The sequence below is a fragment of the Rhodofomes roseus genome (genome assembly GCF_022264815.1).
Source record: "Rhodofomes roseus strain CIRM-BRFM 1785 chromosome Unknown C8Q71scaffold_18, whole genome shotgun sequence".
Lineage (NCBI taxonomy): Eukaryota > Fungi > Basidiomycota > Agaricomycetes > Polyporales > Fomitopsidaceae > Rhodofomes > Rhodofomes roseus.
The window spans coordinates 314,709-331,836 of NW_025952974.1; the positions used below are offsets into that span (position 1 = coordinate 314,709).

Below are 17,128 nucleotides of genomic sequence, written 5' to 3' on the forward strand. Positions count from 1 at the left end.
TTCAAGGCCTGTGCCGCACGCACGATAACGAAGAATCGAGAGATTGCTAGTAGCACAGCAGTGGGAGCACGTTGTATCCGGTATGCCGCTACATTAAAGTATGTTTACATCGCAACGATGACATTGTGCATACAGGACATACCCTTACTCGCCTCGCCACCGCCTCAACAGCCTGCGCACGAACCCCGGCTCCTCTCTCCTCAGTACCTCCGGCATCGCCAGCTCCTTGAAGAACCGTCCGTAACGGACGTCCGTCCAGTCCCGCGCTGCGCCGTGACCCTGGTTCACAACCCAGCGCTCGACGCCCTTCACGACCTGCATCTCCAGCCGCCGCAGGACGGGGCTGTCGCGCTCCCAAACCGATGTTGTTAGGATCGCCAGAGGGCCCACCCGCACGCGCGAGGAAGAGATCGGGCTGCGTGCGGGCGCGGAGGTATCGAGTTCCTTGCTGAGGTCTTCGACTGCGTCTGGGTGCTCATCCGCATGAGAAGGAGCAGGTGTGGACACGCGCTCATGGCAGGCCATCCGGTTGGCCATTACGGTGTCGGTGAACACGCGATCGCCAACGACAATCAGCTCTTCGTCGCGAATGGGTTGAGGAAGGGAGGCGAAGTACGCGCGGACGGAGGCTATGCATGAGTATGACGGCTTGAAGGACGTATGGCGGAGGACTGGAGCTGAGAGATGGTGCGATACAGACTCGGCCTGTGAGTGTGCTGTGAGCAGCGGCGAGGAAAGGGTGGACAAGATCAATGTACCTGGATCTCGCCTGCATCCAGGTGCGAGCCAGCAGAGTTGCTGACGATCAGCACGTTTTGAGGGCCAAAAGTTTTGCGGCATTCGTCCCAAGCATCCTAGAAACATAGTGCCAAGATGAACGTATGTAAAGCTTTGCAAGGGGTTGTGGCACACCTTCAGCTCTGGCACAAGGGTATCTCGATGTGGTCGGGTCTGAAAAATTCATGCATGAGATCACCACCAACTCACAGAGGACTGAAACTCACAAGACAATTATCCTTATCAAACACTGCACCTCGGTATCCCCCACGACGCAGCTCCGGAAAATCGAGCTGGCGAATGTCTTGCTGCAAACACGCCTGCAGTAAGACCAGTATTCCCTCGCACAGAACCGACATGTACAGACCTTTTACAATCATTTGAGGTACCACTAGCCTCGGATTGATGAGGAGATGAAGGGGCACAAGCGTGCCCGGGAAATTGAACGGCATGGTTCCCTACGAGTAGACGACCGCCCTCCTCTCAACTCTGCGAGCGACGCCTGGCCGGGTATCCCGTCTTGAAGTTCGCAGCTGACCTAACCGCAGCACGTATGACCTATTCCCCGAGTGTCGGAAGACCAAGTCGCGGAATACGAGGCAGATGGTAGACGAACACTCTGCTGAGTGATGCTTGTCCGAGCGGACGGCTTGCCGGAGAACGACGTACGTGGGTCACGTGATCTCCGGTCCTCGTCCCACTCCGCTGCACGCTCGTCGCTCAAGCCCTCTCAGACGGCAACTCTCGTTGTCCGCAGACTCTCCTTGACTCCCTGCACGGAGTTGTCGCGATGCTTGGCATTCGCGCGTCGCTGAGAGCGAGGCCAGTGCTCTGGACACTGCGGCCGACAGCGGCGAGACCACCAACGCGACTACCATGCCGGGCCATCCTCGCACAGAGGTCGCTCGCTACTCAGCCCCCGCCTCCTCATCCTCCACAGGCACCCCAATCGACAAATCCTTCAACTCCATCGCAGCCCGACTCTCCTTCAAACAAGCCGCTGACGACGCCTCCATTACCTACCGAACGCCCGAAACCCTCGATCCTCTCGCGCGTCCTTCCTGCGTCACTTGCGCAGACGGGCAAGACTACCTCCTCCTTCCGGAAGATTGTCGCGCTCGCGAAGCCTGAGCGGAAGCCTCTCTCGATTTCCATTGGGCTACTGGTGGTCTCGAGCTCGGTCTCGATGAGCATCCCGTTCACGGTCGGACGGCTCATTGATTTCTTTACGTCTCCACATCCGGTGCGTCACTCAATTGCTGTGGGTACTCGAAATCGTTGTCTCGGAGGAAGCTCGACTGTGACGACTGGTGCTTGAAGCCCGCATCGAAGCGCATGGGCTTCCAGCAGCGAGCCGAGCCGGGATATCCTCCATGACAGCGGTTTCGTGCATCGTCTTATTCGGTTTGAACTGCGTCATAACATACATCGCTCCGTGTATGTAGCAAGTCCCCCTAGGATTGTCTTTGGGCCAAGCCTCGGCCTTGTTGTTCTTAATGTTCACTGTTGGCGCGGCGGCAAACGCTGGACGCGCGATGCTCATGCGAATATCAGGTTGGCTTAGTTGAACGGTGAAGATCTGTTGAATACTGAATGCTCGCTTTAGGCCAACGGATTGTAGCCCGACTTCGCGAGAACATGTACGGTGCTGCGCTTCAGCAGGAAGTGGAGTACGTGGAGCGTGGCGAAGGAGATGTCCTCAGTCGCCTTAGCGTGGACTCGAACGTTGTTGGTGATAGGTATGTCGGATGTCCCAGTGAACATCTCATGCCTAGCATTTTATCATTTGCATTTGTGTCACGAAGAAAGTAGCTCAACTGATTCACCAGTTTGACCCAGAACCTCTCGGACGGCTTGCGGTCAATAATCATGTCCTCCGCCGGCTGTAGGTCCCCTTCTAACGACGTTCGACGCATATGGCTAAGCTTAGCATAGTGGGAGCGATGTTCTACATCTCGCCGAAACTGACGTTCCTTATGCTGGCTATCGTCCCACCCATATCCCTCGGTGTCGTACGTGCATTCCACTCCTCCGAGCGATTGCACCCTCAGCTTCTAGGGTCGACTAGGTCTTCTATGGGAGGTACCTTAAGCGGCTATCCACGAGAACGCAAGAGGCCCTCGGCGAGATGACGAAGGTGCTTTCTGTGCCCGCACTTGCACGCCGGCGATTTCTGACACGATCATGCGGCTTGGGATAGGTCGCGCAAGAGTCATTGTCGGCCCTCCGTACTGTGCAATCCTACAACGCTGTCCCTCAAGAGCAACAGAAGTTCCACGAGAAGGTCGGAGACGTCCTCGCGCTTGCGCGCAAAGAGGCTATCGCGTCTGGGATCTTCTTTGGGAGCACGGGTTGGAGCGGGAACGTGACGCTGCTCGGTTTATTGGGATATGGTAGGTGGCGTTGTGTAGCATAAGAGGTAGAATCAGTTGACTGACTCGCTATATGCAGGCGGAACAATGGTCTCGCAAGGCCAGATCTCAGTTGGTGACTTGACAAGCTTGCTGCTATATACCGTCTACGTTGGTAGCGGCCTGCAAATGCTCACGTACGTCCCTCCCGCCCTCTCTCCTAGTCCTGTCCTCACTCTTCCCCCAGATCATTCTTCGTATGCCCATCTCCCTCCTCTCCACACCTTATCCTAACATGAAGCTTGAACAGACGTCGATCATGCGCGGCGTCGGCGCGGGCGAGCGTATCTTCGAGCTGCTCGACCGTCACCCTGCCATCCCGCCGTACAGTGGCTTGGCCATGGACCCGGCGCGACGCGGGCCCGTACGCTTCGAGGGCGTGTCTTTCCAGTACCCGAGCAGGCCAGGCGTAGAGATCCTGAAGAACCTCGACTTGGAGGTCAAGGTCGGCGAGAGCGTTGCGCTCGTGTGAGTAATCGACGTGCTTGTGCAGAGACGAGCGGAGGACGGATGTCGCTAACTTTGTGGCGGTGTAGAGGACGGAGCGGTAGTGGCAAGTCATCGATTAACGCGCTGTTGCTGCGGTACTATGATCCTGTGAAGGGCAAAGTCACATTTGATGGCCAAGGTCGGACAGAGTCTAGGCTTGCGAGTGACATACGTGCTTACGTTCTATTTTCTTCTCAGATATCCGGGAGTTCAATCCCGCGTCATGGCGCAGTATTATCGGCGTCGTTCCGCAGGTACACTATGATCCTCAGGACATCGGGTAGAGAGAATTGTGCTCATGCCTTGCTAGGACCCTGTCCTGTTCACAGGAACAATAGCGTCCAACATCGCATACGGCAATGAGGACGCAACTCAGGAGCAGATCGAGGCTGCTGCCCGCGAAGCGAACTGTGAATTCATTTGGGGTATGCCAAAAGGCTTCGACACCGAGAGTACGTAAACCATCTGCCGTCGGAACTATGTGTAGTGATGCAGTTGCGCAGTCGGGCGTCTCAGCCTGAGCGGTGGGCAGCGGCAGCGGCTGGCGATTGCGCGAGCACTGTTGAAGAAACCGGCGATCCTCGCTCTGGACGAGGCTACGAGCTCATTAGATGCGACGTCCGAGCACAGGGTAAGTCGAGGTTTCCTCGAGGTGGCACCGACTGACGCGCGCGTCTTCCAGGTGAATGATGCGATCGACAAGATCCTGCGGTCTAGGCAAACGACCTGCCTTATCGTCGCACATCGCCTTTCGACCATCGCTCGCGCTGAAAAGATAGTTGTCCTGGAAGGTCCGTGCGCGATCGCCTGCCCTCCCATTACAGCATCTGATAGGGTTTGTGTCTGTGCAGACGGCCACGTTGTGGAGGCAGGGACGTACAGGCAATTGGTAGGAGCCTCGTTCCTAGCTTCCGTGGAGTCCTGCCTGATCTCGTCCCACAGGTGAATAGGGAAGGGTCGCGGTTCCGCGCACTCATGGCTGCACAGCTGAATGCCGCGGCCGGCAGCGCTCCAGCGGAGGTGCCCGCAGGAGAGGGCTCGCATCACCCGCAAGAACAGCGAGCTCAGCCGGACGCTCAGCGATGACCCGGAGGAAACATCGATACCTCTCTTGTTGGTCGTACGTAACGTCTATCACCAATTCTTTGGACATGCGCAGAAACGGAAACTGTAGTTTATCGCTTACTAGTAATGTTGTATCTAGACGCAAACTAGACTCTTGCATGCGCTCGGTCTTGCGAGCAATCAGGGTCCTTCGCAAGGTAATCGCAGCATCAAGTGAGCGGAATGTTGCAGGCTCGCGGCGATGGACGCGCGATGTTCTGTCTTCGAAAGTACTCCTTGGGAAGACGCCACGGGCCATGCGGCTTACGCGTGGCCTGGAGCGTGTGAGCAGAATGCGCTACGGGGACGAGACCTGAGTATACATAAACTTCGCTGACTTCAAGGAGAAATGTGCGTCTGTCCGAACCTTTCATATGCCACAAGCCTGGCCTCCAGCACGCACCAGCAGTCTGTTGAACTTCATCACCTCCACGTTTGGATCAACTTGCGATACGCCTTCGCGATCGCCGCTTGTAGAAAATAGTAATATGCCACCTCGCAACAACTCCGCGCATTCCCCGACCACGTCGAAGAATCAACAGCAGAATGGGCACTCATCCAAGCAGTCCGACAAGCAAGAGAATAAAGCACAGCAGGCGTCGCGACCGAAGGGTGACTCTGCCGCTTCCACATCCAACGGACCAGACAGGATTAGCATGGCGAGCACCATGAGCACGGCATCGACACTCAAGGCCACGGAGATCGTTGGGGAGACGGCGGAGTCTCTGGAACACTTGGGCGTTGGTATTCCTTTTGTTCTCATTGTTTCTTGCTCGCTGAATGGTCGACCGACGGTGACGCTGTCTGTCGCTCATCCCGCGATCAGAAAGCATTCGGCGAGTTCGCTCAGCAAATTACGAAACTCAGTCAACTCGGCGCGGAGCTCGAGACCGCGGAGATTGTCAACAGGTGCGCGGAGATGACTTGCTACGCGGAACGATCGTGATGTCTATGTAGACTGAGGAAGATGATGGACGTGGAAGACGAACGGCTGGAGAAGGAGATTGAGGGGATCAAAGGTCTGTTCATCGCACTTCGTATGAACTAGTTGACCGATCTCGAAGCACAGTTCTTCAGGATGAAGTCATCAAGAAGGATGTCATTGAACATCTCAAGATCGCTGGTGGGTTTCACGCTCGCCTGTCGCGCTCACATATCTGAACCGTCCAGTCGAGAATGACGTCTCGGACCTCATCGACCAGCTCGTGGCGGAGCAAGTTACGATATTGCTTCCCGACCACATCCCGTCGGCACTGCTCGACGAACTGGCACGTCACAAGCGCGAGCTCGACGAGGTTGAGGTAGATCTGCACAACTCGTGAGTGACGTCTACAAAGGCCGGCCTGGGTTAACCATTGTTGCAGGGAAAGCAGGCTCGCAAATGCGCAGATACGGACGTCGGATCTGACCGAGCAGCTGCGCACAATCCAGAGGGCTGACAAAACCGTCAGTCAGCACTTCCCGGCAGACCTGCAAGGTCTGATAGCGATGGACGGTACGCCAGACATTTGCCCCACAGCATACGCAGACAAGCTCGCTAACACATTCATGGCTAATTAGATGCGTCCGTCAAGTCGCTCATGAGGTACTACGCCCTCTCCGACATCTCGGACTCGCAAGACAGGAACCTTAATCGTCTCATGCTCTTCTTGGGGCTGTCTTACCAGTTGGTGCGCAGCCCCACACTATCTCCCCACCGTCACACTCAGACTTGACTCCTCTTCCGCTCACGTAACCACCGCTGGTCTTCGCACTCGCTTCCATCTCCGCTGTCGATACCTACCATAGGTCCCGACGAGCGCAGGTGGTAACGTCTTGGCGAAGATCAGCCCGTCGAGCCTGGCCCGGATGTAGTCGCGCCGTGGTTTTCGTTGACATCACTGTATCCGAATCTCTGTATTGTACACCATCTTGCACTCATCTCACGAACGAATGACCGGTGTTTGTAGCAAACATCTTGCGCTGTCGTCTTAACAATTGCATCCGTTGCCTCGATGGTGGTGTGAACTTGTGAACTGTTGACGGCCACATCATTGTTCAGACTGTGTCCCTTGCTCGAAGAGCAAGGCTCTCCCAGGTCGAAAATGTCGCCCCCCCTTTCTGCACTTGTTGTAGCATGTTTGTTTCGCGACATGTGGTGTGGACATGTGTGCGCATGACGCACCTTGGTTATCCGCTAGTCCCAATCCGCACGACGCGGCTCAGCCACATTGACCGGCCTGTGCGCAGCGCGGCGGGTTTCGCCAGGGTTTCTCTGTTCACCACAGCATCGTACTTAGGCGCGTCGTAGGCCCTGCGGGAGGGAGGGGCACCACATTGACAGGCGGTGCCGCGCTCACGGCGCCTCCTACTAGATTGAACTCGCTTGACCGGCCTTCGCGCGCGGGGCAGCGCCGTCTGCCGCCCTTGTGTCTCTCTTTGGCAACGCAACAGCGGCGACACCAATCTCACATCAGCTGTGCAACATTGAGTTTCCATTTGTTAGTAGTCTTGTACATGAGGGAAGAGATGGTGGTCAATTGAGCCGTTACAATGGTAGCATGTACATTACAAAACGAGTGGGGGAGTGTGTGCTCACACAAAAACAAATGTCTCATTGCACATCATCGGGGGATCATGAACGTTCACCCGCACATGCAGAACACGAGCAAGGTTAGCACGCCAGCACTGGCGGCACTTCGAGTTCATGAGTTGCTCAAGGAATATTTTATTTAAGTACGCGCGCCGTGCGCACATTCCAGCGTGCACCAGCGGGCCAGTCGCAACTAATCACTCACGAACTCATCCCGAACAGACAAGATTTGCACCCAAGCACAATGGGTGTGAATGACACCACTGACAGTGCTTTGAGTAGTGGTGGCTTCAGACTCACTCTTCCGCTGTCTTCCGTCAACCTTCAGGTTGACGTTGAGCTCCGAGCACGGAGGCTGTGGCTCAGTGAGAGGACTTGCGGAAGATCAGGTCCGCTCGAGAGTTGAGGACTATCTACTCAACGCAGGCAAGATATGTGCTGCTGAATGTACCTCACCTGCATATCATGTTTATAAGTCGCGATGTAAGCAGAGGCTCGGTGCGCAATGGAATGATCTCGCAAAGAAAGAAGAGATACGCTCGAGCAAGACGACAACACATGCAACTGCAGCTGTGCGTCGCCAGCAGCTATGCGGCATACGTGCGATTAGATACAGGATACATGCATCCTAGCTCTCATCTACAAGGAGTGTTCCCCGATGATGATCACGGTGACACAGAGAACGTACCGGTGTAGTCACTTCCCCTCACCCATAAGCCCGCTTACCGAGCGCACGACAATGCCCACCGCCTCCATGACAGGCTCGCGCTCAACCTCCACGACAAGCTTCAATATCCGGCCCTCGAACTTGTCCGGGTGGAATCGCAGCATCGTCTCGCGCAGCTTCTCCTTCCGCTCCTTCTTCCCAGCCTCGGAGTCGTCCTGGGTCAGCAAGAATGCCGATATCGCCTCCGTCGTCAGGTCGTCCATTGTCAGGCCCCTTGCTCTGCGACTGGAGAGTTCGGGAGGATGGACGGGCCACGGGATGTCGGCGAAGTGCAGGGAGCTCTCCGTGCCTGCCGATGGTCCGAGTAGTTCTTTCCACCGGGCGTCGTACCACTCGCGGGCCTCCACCGCTCGCCTGCGTTCCTTGCTCCTTCTCCGTCGCCGCCGACCTTCCTCCTCCTCTCGTTCCATGCGTTTGGTTTCGTCCCGGATGGCCCGCTCGCGCGCCTTCCGTGCAGCACGCTCTGCCTTCTTCCGTTCCTGCTCTTCGAACTCTGCTGCGTGTTTCCGCCTGAGAACGGTATGAGAACCACATACGAGCGAGAGACGGGCGCGCATACGCACCTCCACATGCCCTCGCGAACCCATTCCGCGTAATCCTCCTCCTCCATCATGCCTGGCTCGATGCCAAGCTCGTCGTCCATTCTGTCCATCCCACCGCCTCGCCATCGCCTTGGGATATGCGCATAGTCGTTCAGGCGGGACTCGAGTGAGTCGAGCCGCTCGTCTTCCTCCATCGCGCCGAACATCTTCTCGCGGAAGCGTGCTTCCTCAAGCTCTGCCTGTATGCGGTCGTAGTCCGGTTTATGTGCGCGGTGCGACGCGGTTGGTGGTGGCGGTGGTGGTCCGTACGCATCTTCATCTTCATCGAAGAATACGTAGGGATAGCCATCGTTCGTGGGTTCAGAGCTGGTGTGATGTCGCTTCCTGCTGCTAGAAGGACCCGTCTCGTCGCTGGAAGTGTCCTCGGGTGTCTGCCGCCGTCTCTTCTTCGCGGCTTTCCTGGCTCGACGCAAATCGCGTTCTCGCCGTTCGGCTGGGGTCTCCTTCAGATGTAGCTTCGTGGATGACATACAGAGGCAATAACAATGTATGGTACTTGTGTATGTAGGATGGGGGTGGCAGACAAAGTCAATTGCTCGCGCCACCAAGACGGTCAGACGGCAATGACGCTGGCGCCTCTCGTGCTCGCTGGTCCATCCTCGCCGTTCATGTCGATGCACTTCATTTCTTACTCATTCACACCCATCGATGTCTCGATGAATCCTAGATTATAGTCGGCGACAGAGGTGATCAAATCGTGTAGCCATATTGCCAGCAAGGGACACGGTTATATGCTGCCGGTCGGCCACTTCGTCGAATACCTTGACACAGATCTCAAACAACGTCGACATTCATGGGCATCATGAGCCATCTGCCTTTCAGTCCCTTAGCTTCAGTCACTTAGCTCACTGGACGGCCTCGCTATAGGGAGTCGGGTGGTCGGGATGGGCGTGCTCGTGTTTGAGGGGTCTCTCAGCTAGCTAGGTGCGTGCTGTGGCGAATCTGTTCAATATATCTGAATTACGACCGGTTGGATAATGACAGCTGCAGGATTCCCGAGGTCTTGCGAGACATTCAGATCATATCCTCGGAGCTGCCGACCGCCCTACTATTCAAATCGTGACTCACTCGGACGTTCAGCAGACTCGCAACTTGGTCGCCTCCGCTGACAGTGAATACACATGTGCACGCTAATATAATGGAATGCATCTGCAGGTGTGTCAGAAGAATGGCGATGCTGTTGGTACATTCTTCCCTGCGACTTCGTAGGCTATCGTCCACATTGCATCCCGGTCTCCATCACCCGTCTCAGGAGCTAGAAGCCCACTTCCGTGTGTCCTGCCAGCTTTGGGACTTCTCATACCCATCGCTTCCACGTGTACGGCCCCGGTATTAGGGCTGCTCAATTCTCGCCGCCCGTTCGTCGGTTCGTCGGGCACCTGCCCCGTAAGGCAGGTAGCATCAGATCCGGATCAAGCCCGGCAGATTCCCGACTAATCCAGCCACCGCCTACCGAAAGCGGCAGGACCAACGAGAGAACGAGCTCAGGTCAGCTCACTTCCCGACTGTACATTACTTACGAGGTGTCGGATGTGTACGATACCCACAGAATATTTGAATCTTGCCAATTGCTATGGGATGCATGTACACAGTGTCGAGGGCTCGCTATCAGTGGGCTTACATAATCACGTAATAGGTAGTCAGCAGTAACTTTCCGTTAACGTGCGCGTTCACTGCTGTCAGTTCACAGTCTTGAATCTCGTTTCTAATCGGGCTATTAATCTCGTTTTTCTTCCCCTGCCGCTCTCTCATCTGTCCCGACAATAACCTACATTGCCTGCTAAAAATGTTATGTAATGCATCTTACATTTACATTCTTTAACTTCGAAATCGCCGTTCACAGCTCTGCGACGGTAAACCAACCAGGACGTGAGCGCTTGAGCGCTTGAGCTCCGAGTCACCCTAGGCTCGTCCTCTGGCTGGTGCAAGGTCGTATCGGTCAGTGCTAATTATCGACGAGTCGTTAAGCGTCATTGTCGGTAGGCGGTGGCTGGATTAGTCGGGAATCTGCCGGGCTTGATCCGGATCTGATGCTACCTGCCTTACGGGGCAGGTGCCCGACGAACCGACGAACGGGCGGCGAGAATTGAGCAGCCCTATTAGCAATGGTACATGCGACGGAATCTCAGGCGAATAGAGGCGAATGCATGCGACGTCTGGCTTGGCGGTACGCACCCTCGCGCATGTGGCTGACCGAAGCACAACAACCGATCAACCGCGTTGCTTCGGGGACTCGATCACATTGCGAGGCTGCCTCGGACCAGCGGCAGGCTATATAACCATGGAGTACAGCAACCGCCGGGAACAACGTCGCCAGCCGCACCTCTTCATGTTGCTCTCAGCCCTCGTCGCAGGGCTTGCTGCCTTCCCGGTGGTCCCGGCTCTGGCACGTCGCGTGAACCAGATCCCGCACGCCAATGGCGTGTATGGAGGCAACCCTGAGCTGCTTGAAGCGTCGACGCAGACAGTTACGGGTGCCGCATCTTCGGATGCGCTGCGGGTGACCGAAAACAGTGGCGTTTGCGAGACGACTCCTGGGGTTTACCAGGCGTCGGGCTATGGCAACGTCAGTTCGACCGGAAGTCTATGGTAATGTTCTTTCACAGCTTGGTTGTGTGAGAGACTTAAACGGGCTTGTCGTGCAGGTTCTGGTTCTTTGAGGCCCGCAACAACCCAGACACTGCGCCATTCACAATTTGGCTCAATGGTGGCGTAAGCTTTCCCCCTGTTTGACTAAATCCATGGATTTGAACCTTGCATGCTAGCCCGGCAGTTCTAGCATGGTCGGACTGTTCCAGGAGCATGGCCCGTGTCGTATCAACAATGACACAGCGACTCTGGACTACAACCCGTACTCGTGGAACAACGTATCGAACATGTGAGTTTTATATGGCGTTCGAGATGCATTCCACTCATAGAGTACTCTTAGCTTGTACCTCGACCAGCCTGTGGGCGTTGGGTTCTCGTACGGCGATTCGAATGTTGGCACTTCTCAAGAGGCGGCGGCGGATGTGTGGACAGTCAGTACTTCCACTATTTTGTGGGTTGCGTTACTCATAATGAAGTTGTAGTTCCTTCAAGTCTTCTTCAACGACACTCGTTTCAGCAAATACCAGGACAACGAGTTCGCCATCTGGACCGAGTCATACGGAGGCCACTACGGGCCCACGTTCGCGGCCCACATTCTCCAGCAAAACGAGGCGATCGCGAACGGGTCCATCTCCGGGACCCCTGTCAACCTCAAGTACCTCGCAGTCGGCGACGGGCTGACCGACCCGCTCTCGCAGTACCCGGGCTACCTGGAGTACGCCGCCTCGAACGCGTACCACCCGACGGTGGACCAGTCGACGATTGACGATGCAACAACGGCGTGGAACGAGACGGGCGGGTGCAAGGATCAGATCACGGCGTGCTACAACGGGGGCTCAGATGACACGTGCTCGACGGCGCAGTACAACTGCAACAACGACATCCTCTCCCCGCTCGCGGGCGATTACGACGTGTACTACATCCTGGAGTCGTCCCCGGGCTCGTACCCACCCGACCCGACGGACTTGCTTAACAATAAGACGCTCCATGCGCAGATCGGCGCGGAGGCGACGTGGCAGGAGACGAACAACGAGGTGTACTACAGTTTTTCGGATACGGGCGACTGGATGCGCAACTCCCGGCCTGATCTGGAGTACGTCATCGACTCCGGCGTGCGCACCATCGTCTTCGACGGCGACGCGGTACGTTCGAACGCTCTGCCCGGTGACCAACTTGTAAACTGACTGTGTCCCGCGCAGGACTACATCCTGAACTACAAGGGCGTCGAGGCGATGGTCGCCGCGCTCCAGACCAACTTCTCCGACGAGTTCAACCAGCTCTCGTTCACGAACTGGACCGTCAACGGCGAGTCCGCGGGGATCTACAAGAACGCGGGCACCTTCTCGTACGTGCGCATCTACGGCGCCGGGCACGAGGTCGCCGCGTACGACTGGGGCAACCTCGAGCGGGGCGAGGCAGCCTTGGCGATGTTCAGCCAGATCATGAGCAACAACTCTATCTCCTCGACGTGAGGGATGGGGCTACGGACTACTGACCATGTCTGTGTGCAGGAGATGGACTCTACATAGCCTCTCGTTTGCATGTATGCTTGCTTAGTTGTATTCAAACTGTTGTCAGGATAATTGGTGAAGAGATGAATGCGTTTATCCGCAGGAGCGAGAATTGAGCGTACAATATCGCATATCGTCTGGTCCCGACGCAGTCTTTTAGTGAGTTTGATGCAAGGGAACAATCAAGGGCCCTTAGACTGCATGTCTCACGGCGCACATGAAGGAATTTGACAGTCCAGTGCTCGGAGCTACCTCCGAGCAAAAATAAATACTCTGGTGAAGTAATACATACAGGCACAGGCTACAAGAATGACGAAACTAGCGATACACATGCTGGTGCCGTACAAAACGATATGGAGGGGGATACAGGAATGGCACACAAGAATGGAGATTCTAAGGCAGCGAATGGGCGCTCACTCTGCAGCATCCTGCTGACCTTCCAGAGACTTGTTGGCTTGCACGAAGTTCGCCGCGGTCCACTTAAAACGCCGGCGCAATCGGAATCCAACGCGGCGGATGAGGGACGGCGTGAGGATGGCGTCTGGGTGGGGACTAGAGACGACGTTGAGCTTTGTGAACAGCATTGGACTGCAGCAGACGCACCGATGGAATGAAATAGAATTTCCACCAATCTCCTCGTCGGGGTCAAACCGTACAGAAGAGCCTGCGCCCTCCTTGCGATGGAAGCCAATCTTCGTCATCGCCTGACACACCGGGGTCAGCACAAGCACGCAAGCCATTCACACCTTAACGACGATCTGCTCACCTTCTCGAAATCGCCCCACCGCAGCTGCCCTTTCTTGACGTTCGGATCCGCCTCCTCCTCCGGGATGACAAAACGGAGGAATAGCTTATGCGTCTTCCGGTTGACCTCGAAGACCTGCCGCTTGCTCTCCTCCTTGGGCCGCTTCGAGGCGGGCTCCGCGCGTGTCTCAGCAAGTGCAGCGCGAGACGGCGGCGGCGATCCCTGCTTGCGTTCCTTGGGCTTCGCATCGGTTTGCTTTGTCTGCGACGCCGCATACGCGCGTCCCGACACGCGACGCGAGTGCGCGTCTTCCGCCGTGAACAAGTCGAGAGGCGTCGGGCCCGAAGGCGCCTTCACCTGCTGCACGGGCGCAGGGGAGGCGGTCCTGGGTGGCTCTGGGGCCGGCTCGTGGATCGGCACTGAGAACCCAAGGCCGTGCGGCAAGCCGGTGAGCTGCCCGCCCAAGAAGCGGTTCTTCACCGAGTCGACCCACTCCCACATCTTCTCAAAGTGGGCCTTGTCGCTCACGTACTCGAGCGAGGGGATTATGCGCTCGGAGCGGAGCGTCGTCCCGCCCGCGTGCATGTGCTCGTACCACATGTTGATGAGCGGGTAGAGCTTGCGCAGCCAGTTGTTGTCGCTTGCGGTCGGGCTCAGCTCGAGGCGGTGCAGCCAGAGGCCGAGCACGCTGTCGAGGAAGACGGTGCGGAGCTCCTGGATCGCGGCATGGTCACCTATATCATCGTAGAGCACCTGGTTGAGCGTCGCCTTCTCCTCTGGAAGCGCAGAGATCACCGCGGTGTACATCGTGTTGGGCGGGCACCAGCACCGCAGAGCGGCAAAATGCAGCAACCGCTGGCGCATCTCACTCTGGAGCTCGGGCGCCGTGGTGGAAGAGGGCGTGCGGTCGTAGAATGGGTACCCAAAGTGCGATTTCTGGGAGAGGCTCAGTGACTCATGCCTCGAACTGAAAGCGCGGTGTACACACCGTGATCTCGGGCCTGTTATCCCGGATGAAATGCGCAGAGAAGGGTTCCGATGTGGCAATGACAGTCTGCAATCGCTTCTCTTGGACATGGCCAAGTACTCGAGTGCCTATGGACACATCCTCTAGCGCATCAAACGTCTTCGATACCTTGGCTTCGTGAAGGTCATGGTATATGTCTGTATTCTGTGAGTATGAGATTAGGTCCCCCGCCGTGGTATACTCACTCTTGCTGTCCAAAAGCATGCCTTCTTCCTCGCGAAGGTCCTGCAACTTGTGGAGGCCATTGATGATGAGGTCCCAGCACGCATATTTCGCATGTTGTTCGAACACAACCTGGAAGACCTCTTGGGCGAGCAGAGTCGCGGGGAAGTGTTTGCGGGTTCGTCCCTGAAGGTCGGGGGTCCGCTGGTGGAGTATGGGAGACATCATTGACACGTTGACCCCCAGCATACGCAGGAACGTAACGTACCTCGGGGTGGTGGTGCATGCGAACGCGCATAGTGGCTAGGAAGAAATCACGGTCATTGTGAAAGGCATCGACGTCGTCTCGTAATGCGTCTTGCTGCGACGTTGCTATCCGAATCGCTTCTTCAACATCAAGCTCTGGTCTTGACGTCTCACCAGTGCGCACGGAAGCTGCATATATGCTTCAGAAACCGACGCGGTGATGTGCTATGAGGGTCGGCTCACCTGCAAACCTGCCCACAAAGTCAAGGGATGACTCGCCCTTCTTCCGCTGGATCTTGGGCTTCTGCCTCGTAGTCCCGAATGCATTGTACTGATTATCGTTGCGTTAATCGACAGAGTATATGCGAGTGCAGTTGATGTACGTTACCTCATTATGCAACTGCATGATGTGGGGTATCATCTCCTTGATGTAGATGTTCTCGGGAATTTTTGCGGCATCGTAGTTCTGCCACGGACGAACACTCAGTTCATACAGAGCGTCTCATGGGAGAGGACGGATAGAACATACCGAAGGGCAGATGAGATTGGCGAGTCGCTCTCCCTCCGCGCGCCCCGCACCAGCTGTGATATACCTGCGAGTGGTTTTCGTAAGTGGCGAGAATCACTTAGCATTCTCGATACGTACGCATTGATGATAGACGACTTCTCCGAGGACCCGAAATTGAACAGAGGGTCGGTAGGCTTCAGCAGCACTTCTTCGGCATTCGGGTTGGGTTCCGGCCAGCTCTCCATGCGGCGGTAGTCCCCTTTGGGCACAGCGACGCGGGTCATCGCTCAGAGTCTTGGGAAAGAGCGGGGAGGAGGAGGGGGAGGGGGAGGGGAGTGGGGGCGATGGAAGAGAGAAAAGGTAGCGCAGGCAGAGAGTAGTGTGATCGCTCTTCAAATGACAGGCGCCACTTATAACAGAAGGTCCATTGTCCCCTCAGGCTTGTTCCGCAATAGGCAGGTCTGTAGCCACACCACCGCCCATCAGATTCAGAGCACATGTACTCTCCCTTCAAGTCCTTAAGCTTCAAGTATCTGATGCTGGTATCACGTCTACGTACTACAAGAGAGTACTGATAGTCCAGTGTTTCTTTGAGATTATGCTGTTCTCATGTTGGTCAACATGTCATTCTGCATATCATCCGGCATTGTGGCGCTCAAGGTGCCGTACCGCTCGCGCATAACCCCACCGAGCAGTGCCGCAAGAACTAGCCCGAACCTATCGCAGGCTGCGTACATTGGGTGCAGAGCATATTGTGTTCATGGCATATATTTCAACGGAAACACTGCATCTGCTTCTCGCACGAGATCGCCGCGCTGGCAGACGCAAACGAGTCGACTAATCAAGGCAACAATAGTACTAGTACTGTAGATCTGCCGAGTGATTTGACGGCAGTCGAGCGTTCTCAGACTTCATTGCATCCTTATATGATAAGTTGCTCGGAACCTCGAATTTTGTACAGCATGGAGACCACCAAGAGACCACTGAGTTAGGGCGAATGTGACAGCATATAAGGAAGTAGTATACTTACAATATTATTGACAATACTGAACACTCTAAATAATAAATGTACAACGGAAAGCCAATCAGAACTCACGGCTCTCGATGTAAAGGGACATAACATGCTACGTAATTAATATTACTAATGCCCTAAGCCAGGACGTGTCGCCGCACACTGCGGTTTGTCCTCTGCGAAGCTCGAACATCCTGTATCACAACTTATTCCAATCGCCCACGCTGCCGCCAAGCCCCAGTCTCTGGATGAAACTGTGCACGTTTGGCAACCTGAACTTGTTCTCAGAAGTCAGATGAGTCCGTAGGACAAGGACTTCTGAGGCTAAGTTACGCGGAGTACTGCTGACGTGTCGACGAACTGATATTGACACTCAACCATGAAGCTTTGAATCCAGGATATCTGGTCACGACGGATATACATGCTACCATAGGGATGTTCCCATTGCAGCCTAAAAGACAGGTGAGGCTTTATGATACAGCAGTGACTCGGAGACTGAAATTAGTCTGTGGTGAGCAACCGCGTACATTTGACTACCTGTATATTTGCAGTAGTATCATGTTCATGTTGAACCCATCCATTTGGGCAACGCGACGTCGCCAGAGGCCACATCCCGAGATCTACCGGAGTGGTGAAGACGGTCAGT

At 55.7% G+C, this 17,128-nt stretch overlaps 6 protein-coding genes across 6 annotated transcripts; 3 read left to right on the plus strand and 3 right to left on the minus strand.

The window, feature by feature from the left end:
• Positions 1–144: 144 nt before the first annotated feature.
• C8Q71DRAFT_712573 (mitochondrial PGP phosphatase-domain-containing protein) lies at positions 145–1,229 on the minus strand (the record flags this gene model as incomplete). The annotated part of the gene is made up of 5 exons (XM_047920863.1): positions 145–705; positions 759–854; positions 913–951; positions 1,005–1,081; positions 1,145–1,229. The coding sequence occupies 5 exons, from the start codon at positions 1,227–1,229 to the stop codon at positions 145–147; spliced, it is 858 nt and encodes a 285-aa protein (XP_047776205.1).
• Positions 1,230–1,508: 279 nt separating this feature from the next.
• Positions 1,509–5,009, plus strand: C8Q71DRAFT_773600 (P-loop containing nucleoside triphosphate hydrolase protein). The gene is made up of 18 exons (XM_047924461.1): positions 1,509–2,020; positions 2,223–2,331; positions 2,384–2,516; positions 2,607–2,662; positions 2,713–2,789; positions 2,846–2,914; positions 2,978–3,170; positions 3,229–3,325; positions 3,376–3,385; positions 3,439–3,656; positions 3,725–3,816; positions 3,876–3,931; positions 3,988–4,129; positions 4,181–4,308; positions 4,360–4,468; positions 4,529–4,566; positions 4,620–4,808; positions 4,864–5,009. Exons 1-17 carry the CDS (start codon positions 1,568–1,570, stop codon positions 4,761–4,763), a joined length of 2,124 nt encoding a protein of 707 aa, XP_047776206.1. The 5' UTR covers positions 1,509–1,567; the 3' UTR covers positions 4,764–4,808; positions 4,864–5,009.
• On the plus strand, positions 5,010–6,774 carry C8Q71DRAFT_773607 (uncharacterized protein). Its single transcript, XM_047924462.1, has 9 exons — positions 5,010–5,092; positions 5,147–5,521; positions 5,608–5,690; positions 5,739–5,800; positions 5,851–5,904; positions 5,952–6,099; positions 6,146–6,276; positions 6,342–6,451; positions 6,570–6,774. Exons 1-9 carry the CDS (start codon positions 5,039–5,041, stop codon positions 6,633–6,635), a joined length of 1,083 nt encoding a protein of 360 aa, XP_047776207.1. The 5' UTR covers positions 5,010–5,038; the 3' UTR covers positions 6,636–6,774.
• A 1,086-nt stretch (positions 6,775–7,860) lies between these two features.
• Positions 7,861–9,221, minus strand: C8Q71DRAFT_773611 (uncharacterized protein). The gene is made up of 2 exons (XM_047924463.1): positions 8,644–9,221; positions 7,861–8,590 (listed from the first exon to the last, which is right to left on the minus strand). The coding sequence occupies exons 1-2, from the start codon at positions 9,150–9,152 to the stop codon at positions 8,050–8,052; spliced, it is 1,050 nt and encodes a 349-aa protein (XP_047776208.1). The 5' UTR covers positions 9,153–9,221; the 3' UTR covers positions 7,861–8,049.
• Positions 9,222–11,011: 1,790 nt separating this feature from the next.
• C8Q71DRAFT_712893 (serine carboxypeptidase) lies at positions 11,012–12,743 on the plus strand (the record flags this gene model as incomplete). The annotated part of the gene is made up of 6 exons (XM_047920885.1): positions 11,012–11,271; positions 11,328–11,394; positions 11,448–11,560; positions 11,612–11,702; positions 11,754–12,413; positions 12,471–12,743. The coding sequence occupies 6 exons, from the start codon at positions 11,012–11,014 to the stop codon at positions 12,741–12,743; spliced, it is 1,464 nt and encodes a 487-aa protein (XP_047776209.1).
• Positions 12,744–13,195: 452 nt separating this feature from the next.
• C8Q71DRAFT_875192 (uncharacterized protein) lies at positions 13,196–15,875 on the minus strand (the record flags this gene model as incomplete). The annotated part of the gene is made up of 10 exons (XM_047928382.1): positions 15,609–15,875; positions 15,492–15,555; positions 15,351–15,428; positions 15,206–15,293; positions 14,985–15,151; positions 14,740–14,920; positions 14,516–14,691; positions 13,549–14,463; positions 13,386–13,486; positions 13,196–13,334 (listed from the first exon to the last, which is right to left on the minus strand). Exons 1-10 carry the CDS (start codon positions 15,752–15,754, stop codon positions 13,196–13,198), a joined length of 2,055 nt encoding a protein of 684 aa, XP_047776210.1. The 5' UTR covers positions 15,755–15,875.
• Between the last annotated feature and the right edge of the window lie 1,253 nt (positions 15,876–17,128).